Here is a 25153-nt window from a genome sequence, read left to right as displayed (position 1 = left end):
CCCAAAACACCCAACACAACAGAAACAACCTCCACACAGAATAATTTGTGAACTACATGAGTACTACATATTTAATTGCAAAACTCTTGCCAAATGGATTATATTCACTTGGGAGTCTGAAAACATTTTAAAACCCATATTTTTCTTAGTTTAAGAAATAGCCCTCTTTTCGGCAGAAACATTCTGCTTCTCTGAAAGAAATGTTCACATGCTACTAATCTTGTCTTTCTCCCACCTAGCATTTCTGATCCTCTGATACAAGAAGTAAGAAGGAGTTTAGTTAGAAAGTTTATTTAAAAGAATGACTAAAAATAAAATAAAAATGGCCATTAAGAACAGAACTAACATAGGCTGGAATTGGAAAGAACTGTAACATAAATGCAGCTGTTATTTTTATGGTTTTATTAAATTTGTATTTGCAGAATTTAGACTAATAAAAGAAAACTAAAGCTGTTTCAAAAAGCAATAGAATGTAATTAATTTCTCAAGTTATTCTTCTTGAGGAATAATGGAGTTTTTCACTTACCAATTTAGCCTCAGACTGCACTGGCTGTGGGGAGGAAGGCCCTGGGATTCCTGGGATACTAGGCACCATGGTGACAGGTCTAACAAGCTGACCAGATAAAGTATAAAAATGAAGAAAACCTGAGTATGTTATCATAATAGAAGGCATTTGACAGCACTACCCTCTGAAGCCAAAACAGCTATCAAGGTGCTTAAAACTAAGTTCTATGCTGCACTTATGCAAATCTGCTCCACTTTCAAATTAATATAGCATCATGCTTACTTACTGGAACTGCAGCAGGGACATGCACATTAGAATTTGTGATAGATGCAGGAATAGCAACAGGCATGGTTTGTCCATTAGGAAGATGTAACAGCAGAGGAAAAGGACCTGGAACTGGACTGAAAAAGGAATGAACTATATAAAAGAAAACTTATCCAGAGAAGAGAACAAGTTTACACATTATTTTAAATTGGTTTGTTTCTTTATAGGTGTAATGTATAATTTATTTGGAGATCAAAAATATGAACTTAGTGATGTGGAGAACATGGCATTATATCTCACATGTAGTGAAAGTCCAATGTTTCATGTGTAGTAAAGCACCACATTACACCAAAGCATCTCAAATTCATATATTAACTGCAGAAACAGTAACTGAAAGTAAATCAGATTTTCAAATTCTGCAAGAAAACGTTTTACTAAGATTTATGTAACTTACACTATTGGTCTGTTAGATGATGGAGCCTGGGTGATAACAGTACTAGAAGTTGGTGATGGTATTGCCTGCTGAATAATAACACTCGAGTCAGAACTCGTAAGCAGTACATTGGGAACCTGGAGCGATGCTGGACGAACTATTGTTGATGTAGGCTGTGCAGTCTGCTGCAGTGACACTTCCTGAGGAAAAATAAAGCTTCATCAGTTTGTAAAATACAATTACAGACCACTAATTCCAACTGTTAAATGAATGCAGTTTGATGGAACAAATCAGAATTTCTGTAACATTATGCAAACAGAATCAGTTATACAATTAAAAACATTCAAAAAAACTCCCTCTGGATGAATCATTTAAACCACCAAAGTAAAATTGGTTTAACAACAGTGATTTTACTTTTACGACAAACCTGGCCCAATTTATTCTAAGGCTACTATTATTTCTTATTGCTTCTAATTCAGTTTTGATCAGATTTTTTTTTTCCCCAAGAAATCCACGGTACTACCAGCACCATCATGTTTACCCACACTCCGAATATGGAAAATGTTTTATGATGTCCTTACGTACATTTCAGTTTCAGTCCATTGTTCTGGATTCAAACAAGAGAAACATGACATTTATGGTTCAGTAAAAACAATAACAACAAAAAAAATTTTGACCCTTTTTCTGTAGCTCTCTAACTAAAGTGATAAGAGTACTTGGAATGTTATATTCAGAGCTCTGCAAAATACATGCATATCCTGTATATTTGAGCACAGAAATTGAACTTTCTTAGGTGCAAGTAAAGAGTAGACAGAAATCCCTATAGCTCTTAGCTTAGCAACCAGGTAAAGCACATTATCAATTGAATGCTGTACTCTATTTGCTGTTTCTGAAAACCCAGAAAGGCCTTACTGTAACCAATGCCTTCCTTCTCAGGAAACTCAATATTGTCAGACTTCAATTTACCTTCAGACAGACTTTTTGCGAAGTTATTTTTTTGACAATGCTTACTGCAATCAATGATACATAAAATCACATTTTCAAGACCAGAAAACTTTAGTTTCTCAGCTGGCAAACAGTAATTCAAAGAGAAACCTGTGTCACACAGACCACACTGATTATTATTTTCTTTGAATGAAGCTTGAGTTTTGAAAATTTATCCACAAAGTTTTAAGTAGTAAACTCTGAGTTGTCTAAGCAGATTGCTTGTCTTTGTATATATTAATGCACAAATGTGTGGGAACCTCTGAGCAATTCTTAGAACTGTAAGGTTGCTGGCAAACTGTGGTCTTTACAAAAGAAAAGACTTTAGATGATGAAATTTTCTCCTTCCGAAAGCTCAGAGGCTAGATTTGTCATCAGGGTTCACTAGTTCATTCATGCTTTTTCCCAAGGGACCTAAAAGACTATTCACAGTGAATGAGAGTTTTTGGAGAATAACAGTGAGCTGTGCTGAGGAAAGTGAAATTGTTTTAGTATCAATCTGGGGTATAATATTTGACTGTACTTAGCACTACAGATAAGCGTTCAGTAATAAGAAGACAACTAGTACAGAATTCTGGAAACAGAAAAAAAGCCCAATCACATTGTTAGTACAGGATTAAACACTTTTTTGCAAGCAGGGAACTTGGTATAACATCTTACAGATCTTATTCAGGAGTCACAGGGAGAATATAAATGAGACTGAACTGCTTGATTGTGGGAAATTCAGAGCTCAGAACACCAGCTGGTTCTGTATGCTAGCATGAACAAGCTGCACAATCCAAGCAATATCACGGTGGTGCTCACATGTGAACAAAGACTACAAGACCATATGTACACTTGATAAAGAATGGACCCTTGGAAGGACTTTCACAGAATCACAGATTGTTTGGAGCTGTAAGTGACCTTTAGAAACCACTCCAGTCCATCCCTTCTGCCATGGCTAGGAACATTTTTCATGAGATCAGGTGCCTCAGAGTCCCAGTCAGCCTGACTCTGAGCACTTTCTGAACCTAGCCTAGAAGTTGCTGGTGTGTCAGTAGCACCTCCTACCTCTGGGCAAGCAGCAGGGATTGCCTCCCAGCTGCTGCTGAAAGCAGGTAACTACATACAAGTGAGACAGTAAGGGAGGGCATTCTGTTAACACTTCTTTGCTGTTCATAACAGAAGGTTAATTAATGCACATTCTAATAAATACTAATTGTAAAACTTGACCTTTCCCTGGCTTGAACACCTATCACGAAAGGGACAATCTGAAATTTTTAGACACAATGTTCCATGGAAACCAGATTTCAGCAATAGTCAAAAGATTAATGTCCAAAATTCTGAAATAAATCTGTAAAATTCTGAAAATGGAAACCTCACATACATTTGTTTCTGTATTACTAAAATGGCATTTATGCTTTGTTTACTAGATCAGAAACTATCTTCAGCCATTAAAAAATTTTCAACCTCCTCTTTACACTAACTTGCTGTTTGCTACATTGAAAAATGCATGCAGGAGCCTGTTACTACAACAACGTGGCAAAAACATAAGCTGCAGATTTGAGAAGTATTGCTTTAGAGAAAACTCTTATAAGCATATAAAAACAAAACCATAGATCCAATAGTCTGATGGAAGATTCTAATTGATCACTAATGCATTGCACTAATGAAGTATAAATTTTGTCTGGAATAAAATACATTGTAAATATATCCCCCAAAAGAACAAGAAAAACACGGTTGAATTTGCAATCATAAGATTAAATGAAAGTGACCTTACCTTTACCTACCTTTCCTTACAGGACAGAAGTCTAAGCCCACCCAAAGGTACTAGACTTACTAAAAGGACTTCTCCAACTCTTGTAATTCCTATTCTTGAAACTAAAACCCACTGAATGGGAAATTACAGAACAGGATAGTTACTTTAAATGCTCTCAGATGTGAATATTTGCAAGTATTCCCTAATCAAAATCAAATTCCATGCAATAACTTTCCAATGTTATCAAAAATACATAGAATTCTTTATACAGAAATGTAGATGGCCAGAACTAATACTGTATTTGATTATTACTGTAAGAAAGCAACTGGTTTTAAAGTAATTAAATTATGCAGTTAGCTACCTGGCAACAACTAAGCAACTTTTAAAACTCTGTTGAGGGTTTCCCTTTTAAAGTCCTGTCAATAAACAACTACAATGTTTGAAAGCTCTTACTACTTTAGGCTCAAAGACTTTATACACTTCTAATGATATCTTGGTCTATTCAAAGCAAAGTAGCAACTCTTACTGAGCCTAACAGAACTCATGGAACTCTTACAAAGCTAGGAAATTAATTAAGCATTTTGTGGAGAGTGTCCAAGGAATTATTTTGACATCTACAAGGACAATTAGAACTGCCATGCACAAACATAAATAGGCTGTAATCATTTAAGACTACTAAAATATATGCAGCCAATAAAATGGTTACAGTTAAAACCATCTATGTCCTGAAAAGATCCCTTCTCTCCTTCAATACATCTGCACAAGGAGAACACAAAAATCTAACTGAACAGCACTCTGCTCACATTTCTCACTGTCTGCAGGTCACGTAGAGCTGTACACTCCAAGCAGCACCCTCAGCCTTGCTCAGCTTGTCTCTACAACCAGACACAAGAATGGCATTGAGCAGCAGCACTGGCACAGTGACACACCCAAACTGCACCATCACTGAGACAAGTTTATAAATACTGCTAAGCATTGAGATAGAATTTTCACTTGGAATGATGCTAATGAGATACTGAGCCATGATTGTATGAAGATAGTAATATTATCTTATGCCAAAGTTAGATTACTTGGAATAGGTATTTGCAGCAAAAAAATAAACTAACCTCTGAAATAAAGACTTAAGATTTGAACTATGATTCGCTTAATCCAAGCAGCTCTTTACATTTAGTCCTTTAAATGCTTTTACTATTTTTGAGACTGCAAGATTGCCTTGATTAACCACGATTATTCATCCTTGTTAACTATGAAACTCAGGAAAACTTAGTAAGAACAAATCTGAATTAAAACTCTACAACTTCTGTCACACACTTAAGGCTGTCCTCACAGAAGTTCCTCTGGCAGTGTAAGAGTTGAAACAGAGAGGTTCAGACTGGATCCAAAGAAAAACATTCTGCCCACAGGAACAGCCTGGTACTGGAGCAGGTGGCACTGAGGCTGGGCAGCCTCTCTCTCACAGAGGGTTCAAGACCAGACTGTGCAAAGTGCTGAGTAACTTGATCTGATCTTAGAAGTAACCCCAGCTTTGAGCAAGATGTTGGACAGGAAATCCAGCAGTCCCTTCCAACCTGAATTACCTGGCACCTGAAAAAGTCCTGCTGATTCCTGGGAGTGAGGCACCTAAGCCTCTCATACACACACTGCCCACTAAAGATGCATGTAAGGACTGACTAGAGCCATCTCTATGCTTTATTATGGTCTGCTCCTAATGTCTGTATTTATTGAAGACTAATTAACTCCCTAATTCTGCTTCATTTTCTGTACTTCAAGAGAGCTTCACAAGATGAAAACACTGCAAGTCACATATTGAAGTGATCACTACTGATGATGATGCATAAACAACAGTAAAGAGCCCTTTTAGTCTTTTCTAAGATAGCATAAATCTTAAATTTTATCTCTTTTCTGGCTTTACTGGATAGCCAGCTTTACTGGGAGCAATTACTCTAGTGAACAAAGCTAACTGAAGAATTGAACAAGTTACCTATATATCCACTGGAACGTAGCAAACGAAATCTCTCTTCCTTTCAACTACAGCGTGGCTATCACCATATACAATAAATTTACAGATGATCAGAAAGTTGAAAAATAAATTCCAAGAAGAGAAAAATAAAGGTTCTGACCTTTTCATCATTGGTAGTAGACTCTGGATGAGGTAAAGGACTATCTTGATGAGTTGTCTCTACAACTGAAGGTTCTTCAATTTTATTTCTTATAATTGGTGTTGCAAGAGGGGACAAATCTAGAGGCATCTAAGAGCAACAATGCAAAACAAAATTAGTCAAGGTTTTAAAAACAAAACTGAGTGAGAAAATATAAATAACTGAAGAGAAATATCAGCCCATTACAAGACAGAGGTGCTGATGTTTGAAAGGTCTTGATGCAGATGCATTATCAGTCAAGGCTATGTTACCAGCACCTACATGAACACCAATCTTCAGTAACACAAATGTCTTTCAACACTTATGTTAGACTAAATATTTTCTTCTTGAGAATTAAAAACGTTCCTAAAATTTTCCATTTCCAAGGGTCATAAGAAAATTATAACTGGAGAAGGACTGTGGTACAGTTAAAAAATTACAGCTAAATGAAGGTATTATCCTTCTGCATATTGTTATATCTCATGCTACAAAGCACAAAAGCCTAATCACATTTCCAAATTGAGAAAGTTAGTATAGACAAATTTCAAGCTTACTGTAGCTAATAATTATTGAAAAAGCAAATTTTACATTACTACACAGGTAAAATTCACCACGACATCTAGAATGCCTTAAAGAAACTGATCTACAAAAGTACTTAAAACAATACTATAGATTTGAAAGCTTATATTCCTGTCTAGTCTGCTATCCAAATACTTTTGGAAGAAATTTCCCCTGAAGAAGTTTTTCCAAATGTTTTTTTTCAATTAAATTCCTAGCTTTTCTGTGCAATATATTACTAACAGACAGGGAAGACTGTAAGAAGAGGAATCCCTTCTCATATCACAAGTGACTATGAAAACACTCAACTATCAATGCCCTAGAAAGTGTGCTATTATGGCACATTTTTCCACACTTTATTAAATCATCCAGAGATATGGCAGGACTGTGTTTTTTCTTGTAACACAGAGGGCAGCTTGGAAAATTAGTATCAATTCAAGAAATAGACAAAATGTTTAATATACTTTACAATAGCTAGAACCTTCTCCGAGACAGTAGTGAGTTATACAGAAAATAGTCTTGGTAAGTCAAAAATCAATTTTACCATATGTCATGGTCTAGAAACAGTCAGCATACAGCAACTAAAAAAAGTAAACTTATAAATCCATTATTTGATACAGCTGTTGCAAAGTAAGGGTGAGGCTTGGACAGGATAATAATCTATCCTAGTCACAAATACCTCTCAAAATCTTTACTGAAAGAAAATGAAGCCACTGATTCTGCAAAACCTATAAAAATAGGTATAAAACCATATTTTTAATCACTACTTATAGAAGTCAACCAGGTAATCAACTAAAGACAAAATTAGTCAAAGGGGACATTGAACAAAATTTTTTACTTGCATAAGTACTTAAACATTTAAGTTCCTAATCAGTTATGACTGGGAAGCACTGAAATACATAATGACAGTAACACTTAAATTATGGCAAGTTCCTCACAAAAACATGAAGTTGCTAAACAGATACAGCTCAAGTTTTTATAATATTTCAATCTGTACACTAAAAAATAAGATCTTTATGTTGTAATCAACAGTTTCTGGGTAAAAGTGATTTCAACACATAATGAATACAACCATAACCAAATTACTGACAGTTTATAAAATTTAGTCAGTACTTAATTCTCATTATCATGATGACTGATTCTTACAGTAACATCAGTACTCAAAACCAATCAAAATGATCTGTGTTCACATACTATTGTTTACATGGGTGTTTTTCCTTCTGCTAAAAACTTTGTGTAGACTCCTTTTTTGTTTATTCAGGACCTCAGGAAATTTCAATCAAAACTAGTGGTTAACTTCAACAGATATAGACTAGATACTCACATGATTAGGACAATGTGTCCCATTATCAATGCTAAATATGAAAAATTATTCAGGTAAACTAAACTTCAGAAGAGTAATCACAGATTTGTATTCTCTACATACAACACATATAAGCAGCTAACATGATTATTGGTATAGTTTAGAAGGCAATACATAAATCCAAAGTTTGCTTTTTCAGTGGAATTTCTGATATTAAAAAAATGGAAGCTCTGAGGAAAAAAAATGTTTTGAACATACTTTTTTAATGTCATCTTCAGAAGCCTTTTTAAACTCATTTTCAAAAGGACTTGCTAATTCATTGAATAAGCCCACTTCTTCACAGTTCTTCAAGAATCGAGTTGGTGTTGGTGTCTGATCTGAAAAGAAGTGGATAAAACCCCCACAATTTTATTTTCACAATACCATTTATGAACCTACTTGTCCTAAATAATTTTCAGCATATAAACAAACAGAAAGAGGCGAGGACGGGCTGCATTCTGCCCTGCAGGGAGGCAGCTGGCAGGCAAACTCCACCTGCTGGAGACCAGCAGCCTGAGCCTGCAAAGCACCCTGCCAGCTCTAGCAGGGAACCACAGCATTGCCTTTGTGGCCACGAACCACAGGGAGCCATTCTCCAGGGCACAGCAGAACACTTCAATGAGCAAGCTGACTCTATTTGCAAATAGAGGTAAGGACTACATGAAGGCTTTCAATCAGAAAACAAATGAGAGAAGTGTACAGCTCAAAGCCAGTTTGCTTCCTCTGCTAATCTGACGACAGCAGTGGTTACTTCCAAGTGCACAAACTTCTAAAGGAAAGTGTGACTGTGCACAAGATTGCATTGACTCCTAAGATGCCTCTGGATCAAGCTGGAATCATAAGACTTCTGGCATCTGGGTGACTATCCCATGAAGAAGTTTCAAAAACATCTTTATAAAAAATTCCTGTTAGTATACAAATTTGCCTTATTTCACTGTTATTATCAGGTCAAAAATTAACTACAGTTGCCATGAAGTTACTTGCATTTAAAATATTGTTAAGTGGCATGATTGTGTGGAGTTATTAAGCCTGATGTCTACAACAGTTCCTACACTGGAATGCAGCTACACAGAGACACTCCCATGGTTTCATTTATAAACATCTGATTATTGGTAAGGTCCCTTTTCTTGTGGTGTAATTGACAAGTAGCACATCCAGAATTTTAAAATTTGTAACTGCTAGTTTAGGAGCAGTATTTTTTTTAATCTGCTCATTGTAACAAATTAGCAATGTACAAGGAAAAAAAAAACAAATCAGAAAATGTCTGCAAGTTTTTCTGAAGTTCATTTAGGCTGCTCCACCACTGAAAAAACCCCAGACTGACTGTAACTTCAGCACACTTAGTACATGCTAAGTATTCACGTGCTATCATTCAAAAATTCTCAAATGTATAATGCAGTCAATCATCCATTGGTGATTACTTCTGATCCTGAACAAAAGCTGTATACTAAGGGTACTAAGGGTATAACATGAATTCAGAGGTGGGAATAAAGTATTTTGAATTTAAGCCAAAATGAAAACAAAAGATTTGATCTTTCTTTTACTATCCCACTGGAAGAATAATCACTGATTAATTCTTCTAGTATCACCATGATATGTAAAAGATGCTACGTATCTTAAAATTTAAGAGACAAGTAATATCAATGAATAATTAAAACTGAAATACAGTTTAACTTAGTTACAGGTCCTCTTAGGAGTAGTCTTTACTAGCATGTTTTTAATAAATGCTTATATAATTAAATCAGTTATATAAGTATTGAAAATTTTAAAATATTTGGGTTATATATCAGATATGAATAAAAGTAACTTCTGGAGAATAATACTTGCTTCAAATTCTGACATGCATTACATAAGAAAACACTGCCTAAGCACACACTGCAGACAAGTTTAGTGCAGAAAATGTATAACATTCTCTTAATGTGAATCTATGCATTATGTACAGAAAATGCAGAAAGCACATGCCCATCCCAGCAGAAAAGTGAACAAACCTAATACAAGCGTATGCTTACCAGCCACAATGACACTGTCATTCCGAGCTGGCCCAAATTTCAGTGTCATCTCATGTTTGTGTTTATGGACAGCCAAATGATCCTCATTGGTAAAACGCTGCAGCAGGAAGTTTTAAGAAACAGTTGTAATTGGGAGTGTGAACACAACAAATGCCATTCCACAGAAAGCAATTTTTACAACATGTTAAACTACTATTACTATGTTAAAATACAAACCTCTATGGCAGATACATCTTGTTCCTTGGCCAAGTACCGAGCAGAAATATTATAAAACTCAAATTATGTTCGTAATAACTAAATATACCAGGGAAATTGCAGTATAAGTACTTGCATTCATCAAAAGTCCAAGATAACATTTCAGAGTGCTGCAGCCTCCATCAACCATCAGCAAACAGCCATTTGCTGTATTAATGGATCTTGACAACGTCTAGTAATTGATCACCACTACTTGATTACTGCATTGTGTGTATTACATTAATGAGAATTGATCTGTAATCACAAACTTCACTGCATTTAATAGTGTAAAGATAAAATAAAATTAAATACTATAGCTCCTGCCCCTGCCAATTTACTACATAAAATAAGAGGCAGGTAGAAATGGTAACACTAGAACAAGGCCAGACAACTGAAACACTGTGAATTATCTAAACCTTACCAGCATTTTCAAAACCTCTCAGGTTTGCTCATTTCATGTATACTTTCCCCAATATTTGGGGTATATTCTATAAAAAAGCAGTAAGCAGACAAACTAAGTTCTGTAAAAGAGATATTCTTACTTTCACTATTTGTTTATTTTCACTAATTTGCTATGCATCTGTAATTGTGGGTGAAATTAGTGTTTCAATTGACATAATCTAAGAAAACATTTCCCAAGATGCAGCTTTCCTAAAAAGAACACATTTTACACAAAACATTGAAATTCTTAATTTTCTTTGTGAACATTTGAGCTCCAATTTATGTTTGTGGTTATGCCTCACTAATTTAAGTCATTCCACATATAAGAGATCCATGTCAAGAATCACCTCAGGAACTAATACTTCAACTGAATTCACCTCCGAGTACAGTAATTCAGAATGTTTCCATGAGAAAGGATATGGGCATATGGAACTGTGAGGGAAATTAAAAATGCATGATCACTGCAAGACAGGGTGAAACAAGCAAGGGACTTATTTTTCCCTTATAACTTTACTGCCCTAAGCTCCAAATGCCCAGCTCTCTGTAACTCTTGCACCCTATCTCTGCATACAGCATGGATGAGAAATTTCTGCATTCTATCACACCAAGAGACTTCAGTGTGTCTTTCTGTCCTCACTAAGTGGGGGAGCAGCCCTTCCAGAGGGAAGATGATGTCCAGAGCCTGCCTTCCTCTCTGCTCTACAGTACAAAACTGGCATCTGGGACATGAACTTCTCTCTTCACCTTCCCTGGAATCACTGGCTGGTGTAGACCCACATGCTATAAATTCTTGCTTTTCAGCAAAACATAAATATTTAGTAGCAATTATCATAAGCCCCTTTTCTTCAATCTCTAAAAATACATTTCATGGTTTTACTTTTATTTGAACAATGCTAATAACTTCAGTTCAGAGCATTACCTGGCCACATCCAGGGGCAGTACATAAAAAGGGTTTGTCATCACTCATATTCCACAGGTCGTTGTGCTACCTGTATTAAAATTAGAATGTAACAAATTTTACAAATAATGCAACAAATTATCACTATATCAACAAGCTATTTTAATATTCTTTGGGCAAGAATTTCTGCCTTGTGGCTATAGTAATATTCCAAATACCCATGATTCAGAGCATGGATTTCAAGCTCTGCCAGGAAGCTACTCAAAATCTACCACAGCAGTTACACCTCAAGCAGAAATCCACATGTTCACATGTAACACGACTAACTGCAAAAAGTATCTGAAAACACAGTAAGAACAACTTGTCACTGAAATTAAATACATTGTAATAATGATCCAATTCTCAGCTAAAAAGAGATCAGAGCAGCAGAAACACCATGCAGTCAAGGTTCTGGTGCCAACGCATGAAGAAGTAGTGTTCATTCCTCAGCCTTTTCACAATCCTCATTTAAAGCTCATCATTAGAGATAAGTTGGCACATAGCCCTTAATGTAAACTGTTATGAATTTAATTACAAAATTTAATTACAAAAACATGTACTTTAGTAATGTTTCAGCTACTTAATTACTGACAGGCTAAAAATACTTAATAAAGAAGTAAGGTATTAATGATATTTGGTGCTATTTTGCATACTCACCCCACACACTAATACACATACCTGCCAGATTTCACATATAAACCTGTTTCATATGGCAAACTATCATATCCTCCTTTTCATGGCAATAAACTGTAACTAAAAGAAGATATTAATTACTATGCATGCTAAAAATATAATAATGAATGATTTTGTAAATATAAATGAGAAAATGTCCACTATTCACCCATGAAACACAACAATTTTTCAAATAAATAGTTTACTTCACTACATCCTTTAATTAGTTGTGGCATCTGTGGCTTTGCCTTGGAGGAAATACATTCATCTTTAAATGAGTATTTGTATGGAGAACTAACAATGATAGTTCTGAACACTATTTAGATTGATCAAGGAAATAAAGATGAATGAAGATGTTTTTATGATTAAAGATCACAGGCAGAATAAACCCATGTCATGCCCAGCATACTGGTCATGTAGAGTTGCAAGGATTCTCAAACTGTCTAACCATCCTAAGAATGTAAACTTCTGGTACACATCTGGGCACTAGACACAAGACATGTCAAGTAAGCAAAAGCAAATAATTTCAGACTGATTACCTCAGAGATGTGTAGGAATACAGTATCTGATTCTTCTGGATGTACCTGTACAGTAAAAAACCCACTGTGTACAGACCTTTTTGGACAGTCTTTCAAAGAGGAGGAGATCTTGGTAATTTTCACCCAACAGCAAAGAAAGAAAACCTGGCATGCAGGATACTCTAAACTGCCACTTCTAAATATATATGTTGCAAGGAATGGGGATACTGAACTGAGATCAGAAGTCAAGAGAGATGTATGGCTGCCAGAAACTTCAGTCTTTGGCACTGACAGCTCAGGGAAACATTTACATCCCAAAGAAAGGACGCCAAAGCAAATCAGAGATGAAGCCTGTTCCACTGTCTGCAAAGAGTTCATAACCTGTCTCAAGTTTCTGAAGGAATGAAGTATTTTTTTAACTGTTCAAACTGTGAACTTGGTACTTTCACTAATAATGAACATTAACAAAATTATAGGCAAGTCTGAATACACATGACTAAGGCTTCAGGGTAAGAAATAAGGTCCTTATCTATGACACTTTAAGAGTATATCCTTTCAACATGTAGAACTTCAACACAGTTAACAGCTATCCCACTATTCTTCAGCAATGCAACAATCTCATTTCTTCAAAAGCAGGCTCAAACTAATAGAGTTAGTCTTGTTTAGATCTCAAGAGGAATTCATTTTTGTGAATCTGTCATCATAGGGCACTGTATATGCATTTAATGGCTACATATGCCACCATATGCCAATATAGACATATGGAAAAGTATTATGACCAGACAAGTAATACCCATATCAGAAATGTCTAATGGTGGAAGAAACAATTATGATTTGGTTTCTTCAAATCCAAAGCATGAAGGTTTTGATTAACTGAAATACACGTAGGACATTTTTTCCACTCTATTACTATGTCTTCTTGTCAGTCTCTGAGAGATGTAGTTTCAGCCATAAAATCAGCTCCCTCCATGCTGTCAGTATTTTTTGTAGGTGAGAAGATGTAAATCTTTTAGGTCCATTTATTTTCTCTTTTCAAGGAATATTACCAAATCTCGTATTTGCATGTGAAATTCCTATCTGGTTCTATGTCTTAGTTTGTAAAGCCAGTGAATTTTGAATGCCTGATATACAAGTAAAAAATCAATCCTTGTGAAAAAGAAAAGCAGCACTGTCCTTCTGGCAAACTTACTGGAAAAAAGTTGGAGATAAATTCATTTCCTCATCTTTGTAACATTATTTGACTGCAGGCCACATGGAATTGTGTGAGGTAATCCCTTGTAAAGAGATTCCAGATAACATCTGAGGAAAAAAAGTTATGTTGAAATACTGAAATTCTTGCACCTAAAAGAAGTTCCCTTGCATTCTGAGCAAGATCTTGGACATTTTAAATCTAAACAGAAACTGGATCAGACAGGATGGGAAAACAAAGGGTCTGCATTTGTTAGTGCAGCCAAATTGGTAAGAATGTATTTACCTATTACAAAGGCTTGCACTTAGAACAAAATAACTCCATGCAACAGGGGAGGCTGAGGGGCAACTGCCTGTCAAGCAGCTTTGGGGCACAACCTGTAACTCATGGTGGACAACAAACCAGCACAATACAGCATCGTGTCACTTGTAGCACTGAAAGACAAGAGGCCACTGGGATGAACTAACAAAGGCACAGCAATGAGAGGAAGGGAAGTGATTACTGTCCTTTATCTGGCACTCTGCAGCTGAAGTGCCATATCCAGACAGCTGATGATCTGGAGAGAAAACATCTGGGGCCCCATCAGAACAGTTAGGAGGCTGGACTATTACATAACAAGAGGAAGCAAAGTTTGTTCAGAATGGAGCAGGAGGATCTGCTTGCTGTCATAAACTATCTAATTATTGATATAGAAAAGTCAGATCCAGACTTTAGGCAGAGTATAACAAAAGGACTGAGATGCAACATTCATGAGACACACCAAGAAAGTTAGGAGCAAGTGTAGAGGATGAGGAAAATACAGCATTAAAAAAAAAAAAATCCCACAACAGTGGAACAGGCTGTCAAGCAGGGCTGTGGAATCTCAGCCTTGCAGAAATTCAAAATTTGACTGGATAAAATTCTGTGCAATCCAAATTAACTCTGAAATTTAAAACATACCATCAAGACATCATAGCAAGGAACAGAGGTGAAAAATTGCAATGGACAATCCAAACTTGGGTAATGTTCTCACACCTTTAGAAGACCCTGCAAGGTCAAAAACCTGTTGCTGCTACAAAATACAAACAAACCCCATCCTTTGCAGCCTCTTTTCCTTCTGGAGTACATGTTGCCTGACTGGCATAACAAAACTAACACAGACAAGGCAAATTTTCAGGAAAAAATGTTGGTAATTGCCACTCTAATTTCAAAGGAGTCTCTCTCTGTTGTAGACTGACTGCTCAAAGTGAGAATATCACAGTAAGAAAGAATAATTCAGAAAATACCTTTCCCCTGAAAATCAAAATAGCAACTTAGATGCCTTTTTGACAAAAAATGTTACTCACCCAGCCAAATGAGAAATGTAATACATGAAGTGATAACCCTGTCCCTAGAGGGGAATTAGAGTCACCCTGGACTGTTACCTAGGCAACAGCTAACACCTTGTCCCAGAGAAAAAAAGAGAGTTCCTGCAGGAATCCAATATGAATGTGAAACCCCAGCCTTAACTCATCTCTTCAGATAAAAATGAACATTCAGTGAAATGATTCTTACTACAGTCCACTGAACCACAACTTGCTTCTGTAAGCTTCAAATTCCACATTCCTTTCAGTAGCATAAAGAAATCCATATGTAGAATTCCAGTCACACTGTAACAGCATCAGAGCTAAACACAAAAAAAACTTGAAATAATCTTTACAGTAAGTCATATAATCAACTTCAGTACTAAAACCACACTAATAACCTCACTTTTTTGGTGTTTGCTCTGAACTTTTAATACAGAAGTAAAATACACTCACATCATGCTTATTTAAAATGTAGCAAGCCTCTTTAATGATGTTTGGAATGCAAACAGTACAGTAAACTATATAAATAAGTATATATCCATCTTTAAAATATATCTAATAAGGAGAAATAAAATGAATTTCCAAATAATTCACCAATACTTAAGGCAATATGCTTATTTTAAAAATAAAAATGTCTCCATAAAATGTCACATTAATATGTATCTAAATGTGCTACAAAAATAGCTTCAACAATTATCTGCATATTTCCATAAGATTTTAATTAAACACCTTGGGTACACTTGGTGGAAACTATTACTACATAGTCTGAGGCTTGCTTCCAAAACCTTTCAGAAGACAATCTTATAAAGAATAGAAGCCTACACTGACTTAAGCCATGTTTTGTTGGCTTATTTAAGTGGTAAAGATTTTTCTGATTTCTCTTAATTGCCTACATACAGGAGTATGGAAAATGCAACTGACACTTTGTTTCAACATTTTTCTACTGAACACTTAAGCAGCTGTTAAAAATGTCTATGTATCAATAATCCTTGCAAAAACTTCTTCAAATTTGCTGAGAAAAGTAATTCTTCACATGTACCTACTAAAGACTCAGCAGACTTGCAGCTAAAGCCTCTGCTTTACCTGTAGAAAGCAAGGTGTGTGTGAAAAGACGTCCATGCACAGAGCTGCTCACAGGCTGTGCACTCCTACCCTGGGATTCATTATTTTAAGCACTGTAGCAATACAGAGGCTGCCCTCCTGTAACATCAGGGCTGACACAAACAGCACAGAGAAAAAGTGCCAGAACTGAGCACAGAAAAGACAGCTATGAACACACATAACCCCACAAACAAACAAAAACTGCGAAACTTTTGAAGGACAGCACTCTTCTTCTGGCCAACATGCAAGAAGAGATGCATATTTTCACAAGCGTGTCACCCTCCTGAACTGCACAGAGGACAAGCTGTCAGTCTGCAGCTACAGCAGCGGCTGATTTACCTCCTGCTGCTACGTGGGAAGCACACCCAAGCCCAGCAGCTACACTGACCACCTGCACGTGGCTCCAGCCCATGAAACATCTGTGCACTGTGCTTTGAAAAAGGTGAGAGACGGACAGAAACTGTACCAGGCCACTGAGACAAGGCAGAATTACAGCAGTACACCAGCTACAGAGTGCTTGTGTTACAGCACCACTGATGCCTTTTCCTACGGATGTTTGCACTTCCTCAAGAGCTGCCATGTCTAGTCAACATTTCCTTTTATTCATCACATTGCATCTGGGACTGTGCCCCCTTTTACTGCAAGATACAAAGCCTTACAGAAGCCTTCTGTATACAGAATTATTAACTCTTACTAAACTCATCTGTTGAAGTCATCATAGTGTGTAACTACTTTAGGTATGGTAAGACTTTACTTTAAAGCTTCATTTTATAATAGCAAACTGAAGCATAAAAGAACCAGGTCAAAATTTTAAACTTTTATCAACTCTTAAGAGCTTTACTTAAGAGTACATACTTATTCAAGGTAAAGTGAATGGGACATATTTGCCACAGTAAAGAATAATGTTCTCCTAATGGTTACCTGGAGAGTTGAATTTAGTGTTTGCTTAGCTCCTTCCAAGATGTCCACAGATGAGGAGGAGGTAGATATTTTTATTGTCTAAATTTAAACACCTCACAATTAAGAGATGGCTTTTTCATGCAACCAAGCAAACAATAACAAAAATCAAAATGAACATGGCGTCTTTTTACTTTCAACACTTACATACAGCATTCATATCATAAATTTTAATCACTTCCCACATTTAAAGAGTCTATCTTTATTTCCACAATTTTCTACACACGCAGATTTGCAAGTTGTGATTTCAGTAAAAATCAGAAGTTAGTAGGCAGAATACACCACTTAAGGAGGGACATAAATTTGGAAAAAAGTAATTTGTATTTTAAAAGGAACTTACCTAGAGGGACTGGAGCTATATTTTCTGTTTCCTATAAAGCAAAAGAAGAAGAGGAGAAGCAAAATCAGTGTAATCAATACTGGACCATTTCATGGCACTTCCAGAAGTGATCTGTCTGTATTTTGTGCAATACTGTCAAATATGACAGTCCTAAAAAATAAAACTGGAAAATGAAGGAAATGGAGGAGATACAACCTAAAAATTTAAAACATTCCTACTCATAATGAAAGTGGGATTCGCAGAAAGTAACCTTGTACATTCTGCAAGAAAACTATAAACCTGTGGTGGTTTGACCAGGAAGGAGTGGGAATTCTGGGAAGCTGTGGTCAAACCAATGAAGGTTTTGGGTTTGAGACTGGCACCTGGTGTAGCCAGTGGGGTTTGGACACACCTCCGGGAATACACAGGGGTTACAAAGCAGGGCACTGGCCTTGGCACTCTCTCTTGGGACGTCGCTTCGAAGAGGTCAGATCACCCTCCCCTGTCCAGCCTTGCTGCTGGGCGGGGGAGGGGCAGCCATGCGGTAGGCCCGGGGCCTGGACAGAGATGGGGATGAGAAAGCTCTCAAGGATGGAAGGGTGGAGGAGCCCCAAGAGACATCGGGCAGTCATCCCCCCCCGGAGGGAGAGAGAGGAGAGCCGGCGTCTGAATGTGATAGCAGCCAGCCCGGGAGGAGAAAGGGGGGGAAAGAGTGCAGCCTGGCCGGCGGAGCAGCAGCACGTGTGGGAGTATCATCGTCCCGGGACAGACAGAGACTGAAAGTTTTAACCCTTTCTTTCATGATTGGGGCCTTGCAAAAATGCTAATCCTCCTCGAAGCTGAATAAGAAGGGAGATAAGAGATGAGATGAGACAAGGACCTGGCCCGAAGAACGTGGAGATGATTGAATGGGGAGAGATGATTTGGAGTGGCCTTTTGGCTGGACTTTTCTTGTGGCCATGGACTCAGTTGTTCCTGTGACACAGACTGCATTTAGGGGGAAGCAGTGGCTCAAAACCAGGAGGGTTCTTTGTGAGGACCCCCCGGCCCCAGGGGGTTGGAAAAATATGGGGGGGACAGATGTCCCAAAAGCAGAGACTGTGCCTTTTTGGAGTGAGACAAGGCATCCTTGAAAGACAACCCTAAAAGCAGCTCTGGCCATGCGTCAGTGGTGAGAGCACTGGGCATGGAAGGAAGATGTCACAAGCGGCAAAAGGACTTTTTTCCGGGCGGTGCCGAAGTGACAGGGAAGCACACGAGGTTTCAGTGTGTTTCCAGGGGAAGCCTATGGAACAAGAAGGACTCCTTTCCTCTTCATGAACTGCAGTTTGAGTATACTAAAGTGTGGGGCCAAGGCTGGGCAGTTGGTGTTTTGGGAGAATGTATCCGATTGGGAAAGTCAGGTAGTGGGGAGGGGGAAAGTTTTTTTTGTAAGGTTTTCAATTTTTTTTTCTTTTCCTTATGGTCTTTCCCTATTTTCCTGTAGTTTAGGTAATAAAGTGTTCTTTATGTTTAAGTTGGAGCCTGTTTTGCTTATTCCTGGTCACATCTCACAGCAGATACCAGGGTGAAGGCATTTTCATGGGGGGCACTGGCTCTGTGCCAGGCTCAAACCATGACAAAACCCTAGTTCAGAATATTTAAAGTTCATACCTACCAATGGCTGGCAAACAGAAAAACAGGAGCTCCCTCCTCATATTACACTGCTAGCACATGGTTCAATTTTTTTCTTTTAAAAAGTCAAATGTTAGGCACTTTTTGCTGATATTATTAGTTAACTGCTAATATCTGATGTCTAGAGTTAATTCCATACCTTCCACCACCTGGTTAAATTCTATAAAGGACAACACATCTGATCAAGAAGAAAAGAACATTGGCTTCAAGACAAAAGAAAGGATGATTGACTTAATTTCCAATAAGAACATGACAGCCAGTAGGACAGACAATCACAAATACAGGAACAAAGCAATTTAACTCCTGCAGCTGCACGAGTAGCTTCCTCCACAAGAAGATCCATTTCTGGCAAACAGAGAGCACTAATGGCATAAAGAAAGGTCCTTAGGCTTAACATCTCCTGCTGGCTGAACATGGTGGCTTCTAATTCAACTCTCTGGCTTAAGCATTCTTCAGAGACACCCCTGACCTTTCTTTAACTTACTAAAAATTCAGGCTGTGTGAATACAGAACTTGTAGATAAGCAAAAGGTCAATGAACCTCATAAAAGAAACATGGAGGGGTTCATATTCCTCCCATCTTCTCACAATTTGCTTACAGAGATACTGGGCCTTGCTTTCCCCCGTTCATTTATCTAAGTTTGAACATCTTCAACCTAACAAACATTAGAGATCCAACCTCACTTTTCTACACTTGTTTCAACAAAACTTAAAAACCAAGCTTACCAAAAAGTTACTTGCTTTTCACATTTTCTTAGATTGCATCCCCAAAGTCTAAAATTAAATTAATTAATTGAGAATTTAACTGTAAAAATCTTTAAATATATCAAATATCTCACTACAGGATTCCTCTTGCTCATTAACACAGAATGATCTTTTTCTTTTCTGTAAGCATTTACATAAATGACCACTGGATTTACCTAGGAAGGAAACATAATATATGGCTTGGAATGCCTTGCTTAAGCAAAGCTCTTATCTGAAGTGAATCTAATGGAAAAGTTCTCAGGCTGAACTGAAGCTGACACTGAACAAAGCTGAAAACAGTACATCATAAATGTGAAAAAAACCACATTGATTGCATAATTATTAAATATTGACTAATATTTTTGTAACTAACTGCATCCAAAGCCTCCTTAGAGTGCGTATTATATGTTAAACAAATACAGTTCAATTATGCAGAACAATGGTAGCCTGAAATCTGTTCAATATTAAAATAAGAGTTAAGAATATTGAATCACATTTGCTCCTTTGAAAATAGAAAATGCATAATTTTTATACAGGTACTCAAGTCTATGTCAAGAATCCATTAAGAATGCTGATACTATAAATAACTTCAAGTAAGGAAACCTTCATGGAGGTAAAAATGTACATTTGTAAGTTTAAGTTAATTAAGAGTAGAAGAAAAAAAAGCTGATGACAGAAAAGGAATTTTTAGCACTAGGCCCATTCAAAATTTAATGAAACAGGAATGAAAATAATATCACAGTTCATGCTGTTCAACGTGGTCACAAAAGGAAAGCAGCATGGAAAGCAAGATTATTAATTAAAGTATGTATGAAATGAAATTTAAGATCTGAAAGTATCTTATATTAGATGCTGCATAGCCTAGAAGTTTCTGGAAAAAGACCTACCAAACATATTCCTGTCTCTAGAATTCAAATCAGGGTAGAAATATCAACTAGATTGTAAAGAAGATCAAAAGCTCAACTACTTGATTCAGCATTAGCATACAATGTCAGTATTGAAACATAAAATCCCAATGGATTTTTAAAAGAGCTGCTTCACTCCATGTACACATTAAGGTCTCATTATTTGACAATTCTTTTGAGGCATTATATAACAAGCAGTCCCTGACAAAATTATTGTTTAGTTTTTTAACAAGACAGCTTGACAATTTTGATTCTGGATTGCATAATTATAAACAAGTGAATGCCAAACTGGACTACAGTTTGTCCCTCCGAAATGAAGTTCATTAACAGGCAGCAACCTGTTTCACTGGATGGCTAAAGAAATTCCACCTGGAACACCTGAGAAGAGCAGAACCACAAGGGCTGCTCTGATCCTATCAGCTCGTGCTGAATTTAACATCTAACCAGACCTAGCAGTCTTATGACCCAAACTTCAGAACATGTGTTTTTATTACCTCTTACCCAGCTTTATGCTCAGCAAGAAGTGCAGATGTGACATTCGCTGCCATGAGTAGAATAATGTCAAAGAGAAAACAAAACCACTGTTTTAAAAGGTGGCAAATAAAACACATTTCAGCCATGTTTGTGGTCGCTGTTTGGAAAGTAGGGGATGATTCAGAGTGTTCAGATTATTCAAATTCCTCATTTCAGCACAAGAAAACAGGTGACAGTATCACTACTGGAAGATAAACACCTCTGGGAGAAAGCAACAGGACAAAAAGCAAGTGAGGCACATAAAGTGTAAGAATGGGCACATAAACACACTAATGGATCTCCCTCCAAAAACAGGGATGCAAAACCGCTGGAGAATGAGTAAGACTGCAGAAGCAACATGGCAGCACACATTTCCCCTAAGTCCTAACATGACGTTACATCTTGACATAAAACATTTGTGCCTTAAACACCGAGCAGCTATCGCTAATCGAGGGTCTGTGACATGTTTTTTCACGTGAAAGCCGCAGAGACTTTTTATTTGACAACTCGAGAGGCATTACGCACAATAACAGGCAAAGTCAACGAGGCAGCAGCTCCAGGAGGTTCAGCTCCATGGCCACACAGCAGGCAGGCCGGCACCTGGTGCCGAGGAGCTGTTCTCACCCCCCGCCCGGCATCCCCCACACCCGCACCCTTCCCGGCACCGGCACGGAGCAAGTTCTCCTCCAGAGCCGAGGATGGATGCAGCCGGGGCCTCCCCGGAGCGGAGGGACGCGGCAAGGCGAGGCCCGGTTGCCCGCTCCTCCCGCCCTCCACGCCGCGGGCCGGGCCCGGGGCGGCTGCCGGCGATGCCCCCGCGGGGCACCGCTCCCGGACGCGCCGCAGCCCCCGTCACCCACCCACCGACCCGCCTCGCCGCCCCGCGCCCCGGGCCGCCCGCCAGGCCCTACCTCCGGGCGGGTGCCGGTGTCCGCGGCGCCGGCCGGGCCGCCCCGCCCCACTCTAGGGGCGGCGGGAGCCGCAGGCCGCGCTGGGGGAGGGGGCTGCCGCGGAGAGGAGCGGCGGCGCCATGTTACTGCCTCCCGGGCATCCCCCGCCCACGCCGCGCCGCGCCGCGCCGCTCCCGCCCCGCTGCCCCCGCCCGGCCGGCGCCGCCGCAGCGCGGAGGGAGGAGGAGCTGCCGCGCCGGGCCGAGCCGGGCCGGGCCGTGTTTACAAACTCACCCGCAACGCCGCCGGACCGCACATTAAAGGCCGGGTCCCGCGCGGGCTTCCGTCACCTCTCGCGAGAACCGCGCTGACACCTCCGCGAGGCGGGGCGGTCACGCGGCGCGGGGGCGGGGCCGGTCCCGGTGCCCACAGCGACCCCGGCCGGGCCCGGACATGGCGGGGCGGAGGCATGGCCGGCCGGGCACAGGCACTGCCAGGCCGGGCCCAGCCATTGCAGGGCCAAGCGATGGCCGGATTGCGCCGCGGCACGGCGGGCACCGCTCCCGTGGTGGGGCGGTACCGCTGCCGCCGTGGCCGAGGGGAGCTCCGCATGAGGTGCCCGTTCTCTGCGGCGGGGTGTGCAGGAGGGCCGGCAGCTGAGGACTGCAGGCAGCACGTAGTGAATAAAGCACTGCAAGGCCTCGCTCAGCGGCAAGGCTTCATGCGCCTGTCACATACAACTTTTGGAACAATCAGCGCTCCAAAGCCCTGGACTGCCGAGATTCCCCATCTCTCAACACACCCGCTCTCATGTGCCTGAAGCCATGGCTGTGGTAAACACTCACCTTGGTTAATGTATCAAAAATGCCGCAGCACTGTATAATAATGGCAAAAGCCTATATTTTACACAGGAGGAACTAAAAGAATTTTGGTTTCCTTAAAAAAGTAGCATAAGCCTATATGGCAACACAGTTTAGCTAGTGTGTACTCTGAATCACACATGAAGCCTTAATTCTGTGCATGTGCGTCATTTGATCTTGTTCTGAGACTGATCTGAGAGTGCAAGGCCATAACAAAAAAGTACTTCTAAAAAAGTATCAGTTCCAGCAAAATACATTTTGGCTGAGTTTCTCTGAACTTGCACAAGACAGTAGGGTATGTTTCATTTCACTTCTTGTGTATGGTTTTGGTGGACACTGTACAGCACTTCTGCGAAGTTCTTTAAGATATGGCAGGATAGAAAGCACTGCATTAAAGTACACCCTTTACTTAAAGGTGGAATTATTCTTTAAAGTAGCACGTTGCAAGAACTCAATTGTACATGCAGAAGAGAGGAATAGAGATCTTTCTTCAGAGAGCAACGGAGACCTGTATTGGAAACAACTATTTTTTGATGGTTTAGCTTCACCATTACATAGCAGCATCAGTGTGAAATTGATGTAAAAATCAAAGAAAAGGAAAGCAGGAAAAGGGAAAAAAACATAAGCAGGATGTTCAATTTTACCTGCAGCATGGGATGAATCACTTTTACCTGCAGCCATAACTTAAGAGTATAATTGGTAACTTTAATGCTTCCTTCATTTTCCATTAGAATAACATGGATATTTCAGAGGTTTAGCTGGCTTTAGCTAGTGTTATCTCCAACAATGAAACATGAACAGTCTTTCAATCTGGAGAACCTACAAGACAAATTTTCATGAGCTGACCATCTCTGAGTTCAGCACAGTCCACGTCAGAAGAAACTGAAAAAGATTTTGGGGAAGTAAAGCCTACAGTAACAGAAGATTTCTTGATGGAAGCTCTTACAGGAAGATCTAGAAATCTCAGTTTTGTTGCCCTATTAAGGCAAAGAGACTGGGTTGGGGCTTTTTGTAAGAAAAAAAGTCTTTTACACATTTATAATTGTTACTTTTGTGAGCATTTTGGGCAAACTGAGGGTACTCCCTGTCAGACACTCAAGTTGACCAACGGAGCTCTGTTGGGAAGGGATTCCATGTGCCCTGTAATAGTTCACCTGTCAGTATCTGCCCATCACTGACTAACTCTAAGCCCCTTATTGTCCCTAAGGAGGATAATCCTCTGTGTGAAGGTTTGTTGCCTTGTTTTGAAAGTCCTCAATTAATCTTTATCTGCACAACCCAGATCAGATTCTGTCCCCACTGGTGCAGCTGAACAGCCACTCTGCCTGAGTTTGGCCTATGCTCACCAGTCTAAGAGTGACTTAAAAGGCAAAAAGCTTGGGGAGATACTACTGCTAAAACAACCTTCACATCCACATTTAGAATCACCAAGATGTCCACTGCCTTTCAGGCAGATCCCAAGAAAAAGGGTTCATGTTGAAAGGGTGGTAAAAGATGGGATGTAAATCCAAAACTTGTTATTCGAACCTGATTCAAACAACTCACGGTGACTCAGGTGCCTTTCTTAGTGAAGTTGCAAAGCAGTAATTCAGCCAGGTCTTCTATCTCCACCAAACACCATTACAACTCAGCAGAAATATTTTATATGCAAAAAAATTCCTCAGCTGAGTTAGCAGAGTTGGAGCTGGACTTGACCAGGTCAAATCTGAAGAGGCCTGTTTGGCCAAATCTCAGTGATAGCTGAAGCTTGGATAAACTAAGTCCTCTGGACTGTCCATGATTTTAGGAAATAGACTGCCACCTCAGATACCTGTAGAGATCACTGCTGTACTGAAAGAACAGAAAAAAGTTCACCACCTACCATGACAGCAATACAGAGGTGAAATGTAGAGTCCAGAATACCT

General features: G+C 39.1%; 1 protein-coding gene across 7 annotated transcripts in view; it reads right to left on the bottom strand.

Annotated features, from left to right (window-relative positions):
- The window catches only part of ATF2 (activating transcription factor 2), a 49972-nt gene extending 27162 nt beyond the window's left edge, over positions 1–22810 (bottom strand). Inside the window, exons 1-11 of one of the 7 annotated variants that reach the window (XM_074548454.1) lie at positions 22684–22798; positions 17686–17716; positions 13963–14072; positions 12262–12336; positions 11566–11635; positions 9972–10068; positions 8182–8300; positions 6045–6173; positions 1224–1402; positions 792–906; positions 527–613 (exon numbers count right to left, since the gene is read on the bottom strand). In XM_074548454.1, the coding sequence (XP_074404555.1) occupies positions 527–613; positions 792–906; positions 1224–1402; positions 6045–6173; positions 8182–8300; positions 9972–10068; positions 11566–11613 (774 nt within the window). In that variant the 5' untranslated portion in view covers positions 11614–11635; positions 12262–12336; positions 13963–14072; positions 17686–17716; positions 22684–22798. Of the gene's footprint in view, positions 1–526; positions 614–791; positions 907–1223; positions 1403–6044; positions 6174–8181; positions 8301–9971; positions 10069–11565; positions 11636–12261; positions 12337–12794; positions 12840–13962; positions 14073–17685; positions 17717–22410; positions 22550–22683 lie in introns of those variants that run through there. The other 6 variants (XM_074548455.1, XM_074548453.1, XM_014265075.3 and 3 more) reach the window with 6 other exon arrangements.
- Positions 22811–25153: the final 2343 nt, after the last annotated feature.

Source organism: Zonotrichia albicollis, chromosome 10, assembly GCF_047830755.1.
Source record: "Zonotrichia albicollis isolate bZonAlb1 chromosome 10, bZonAlb1.hap1, whole genome shotgun sequence".
Lineage (NCBI taxonomy): Eukaryota > Metazoa > Chordata > Aves > Passeriformes > Passerellidae > Zonotrichia > Zonotrichia albicollis.
Note: the sequence above shows the minus strand (reverse complement) of the source record. Positions and strands in the feature narration are given on the sequence as shown.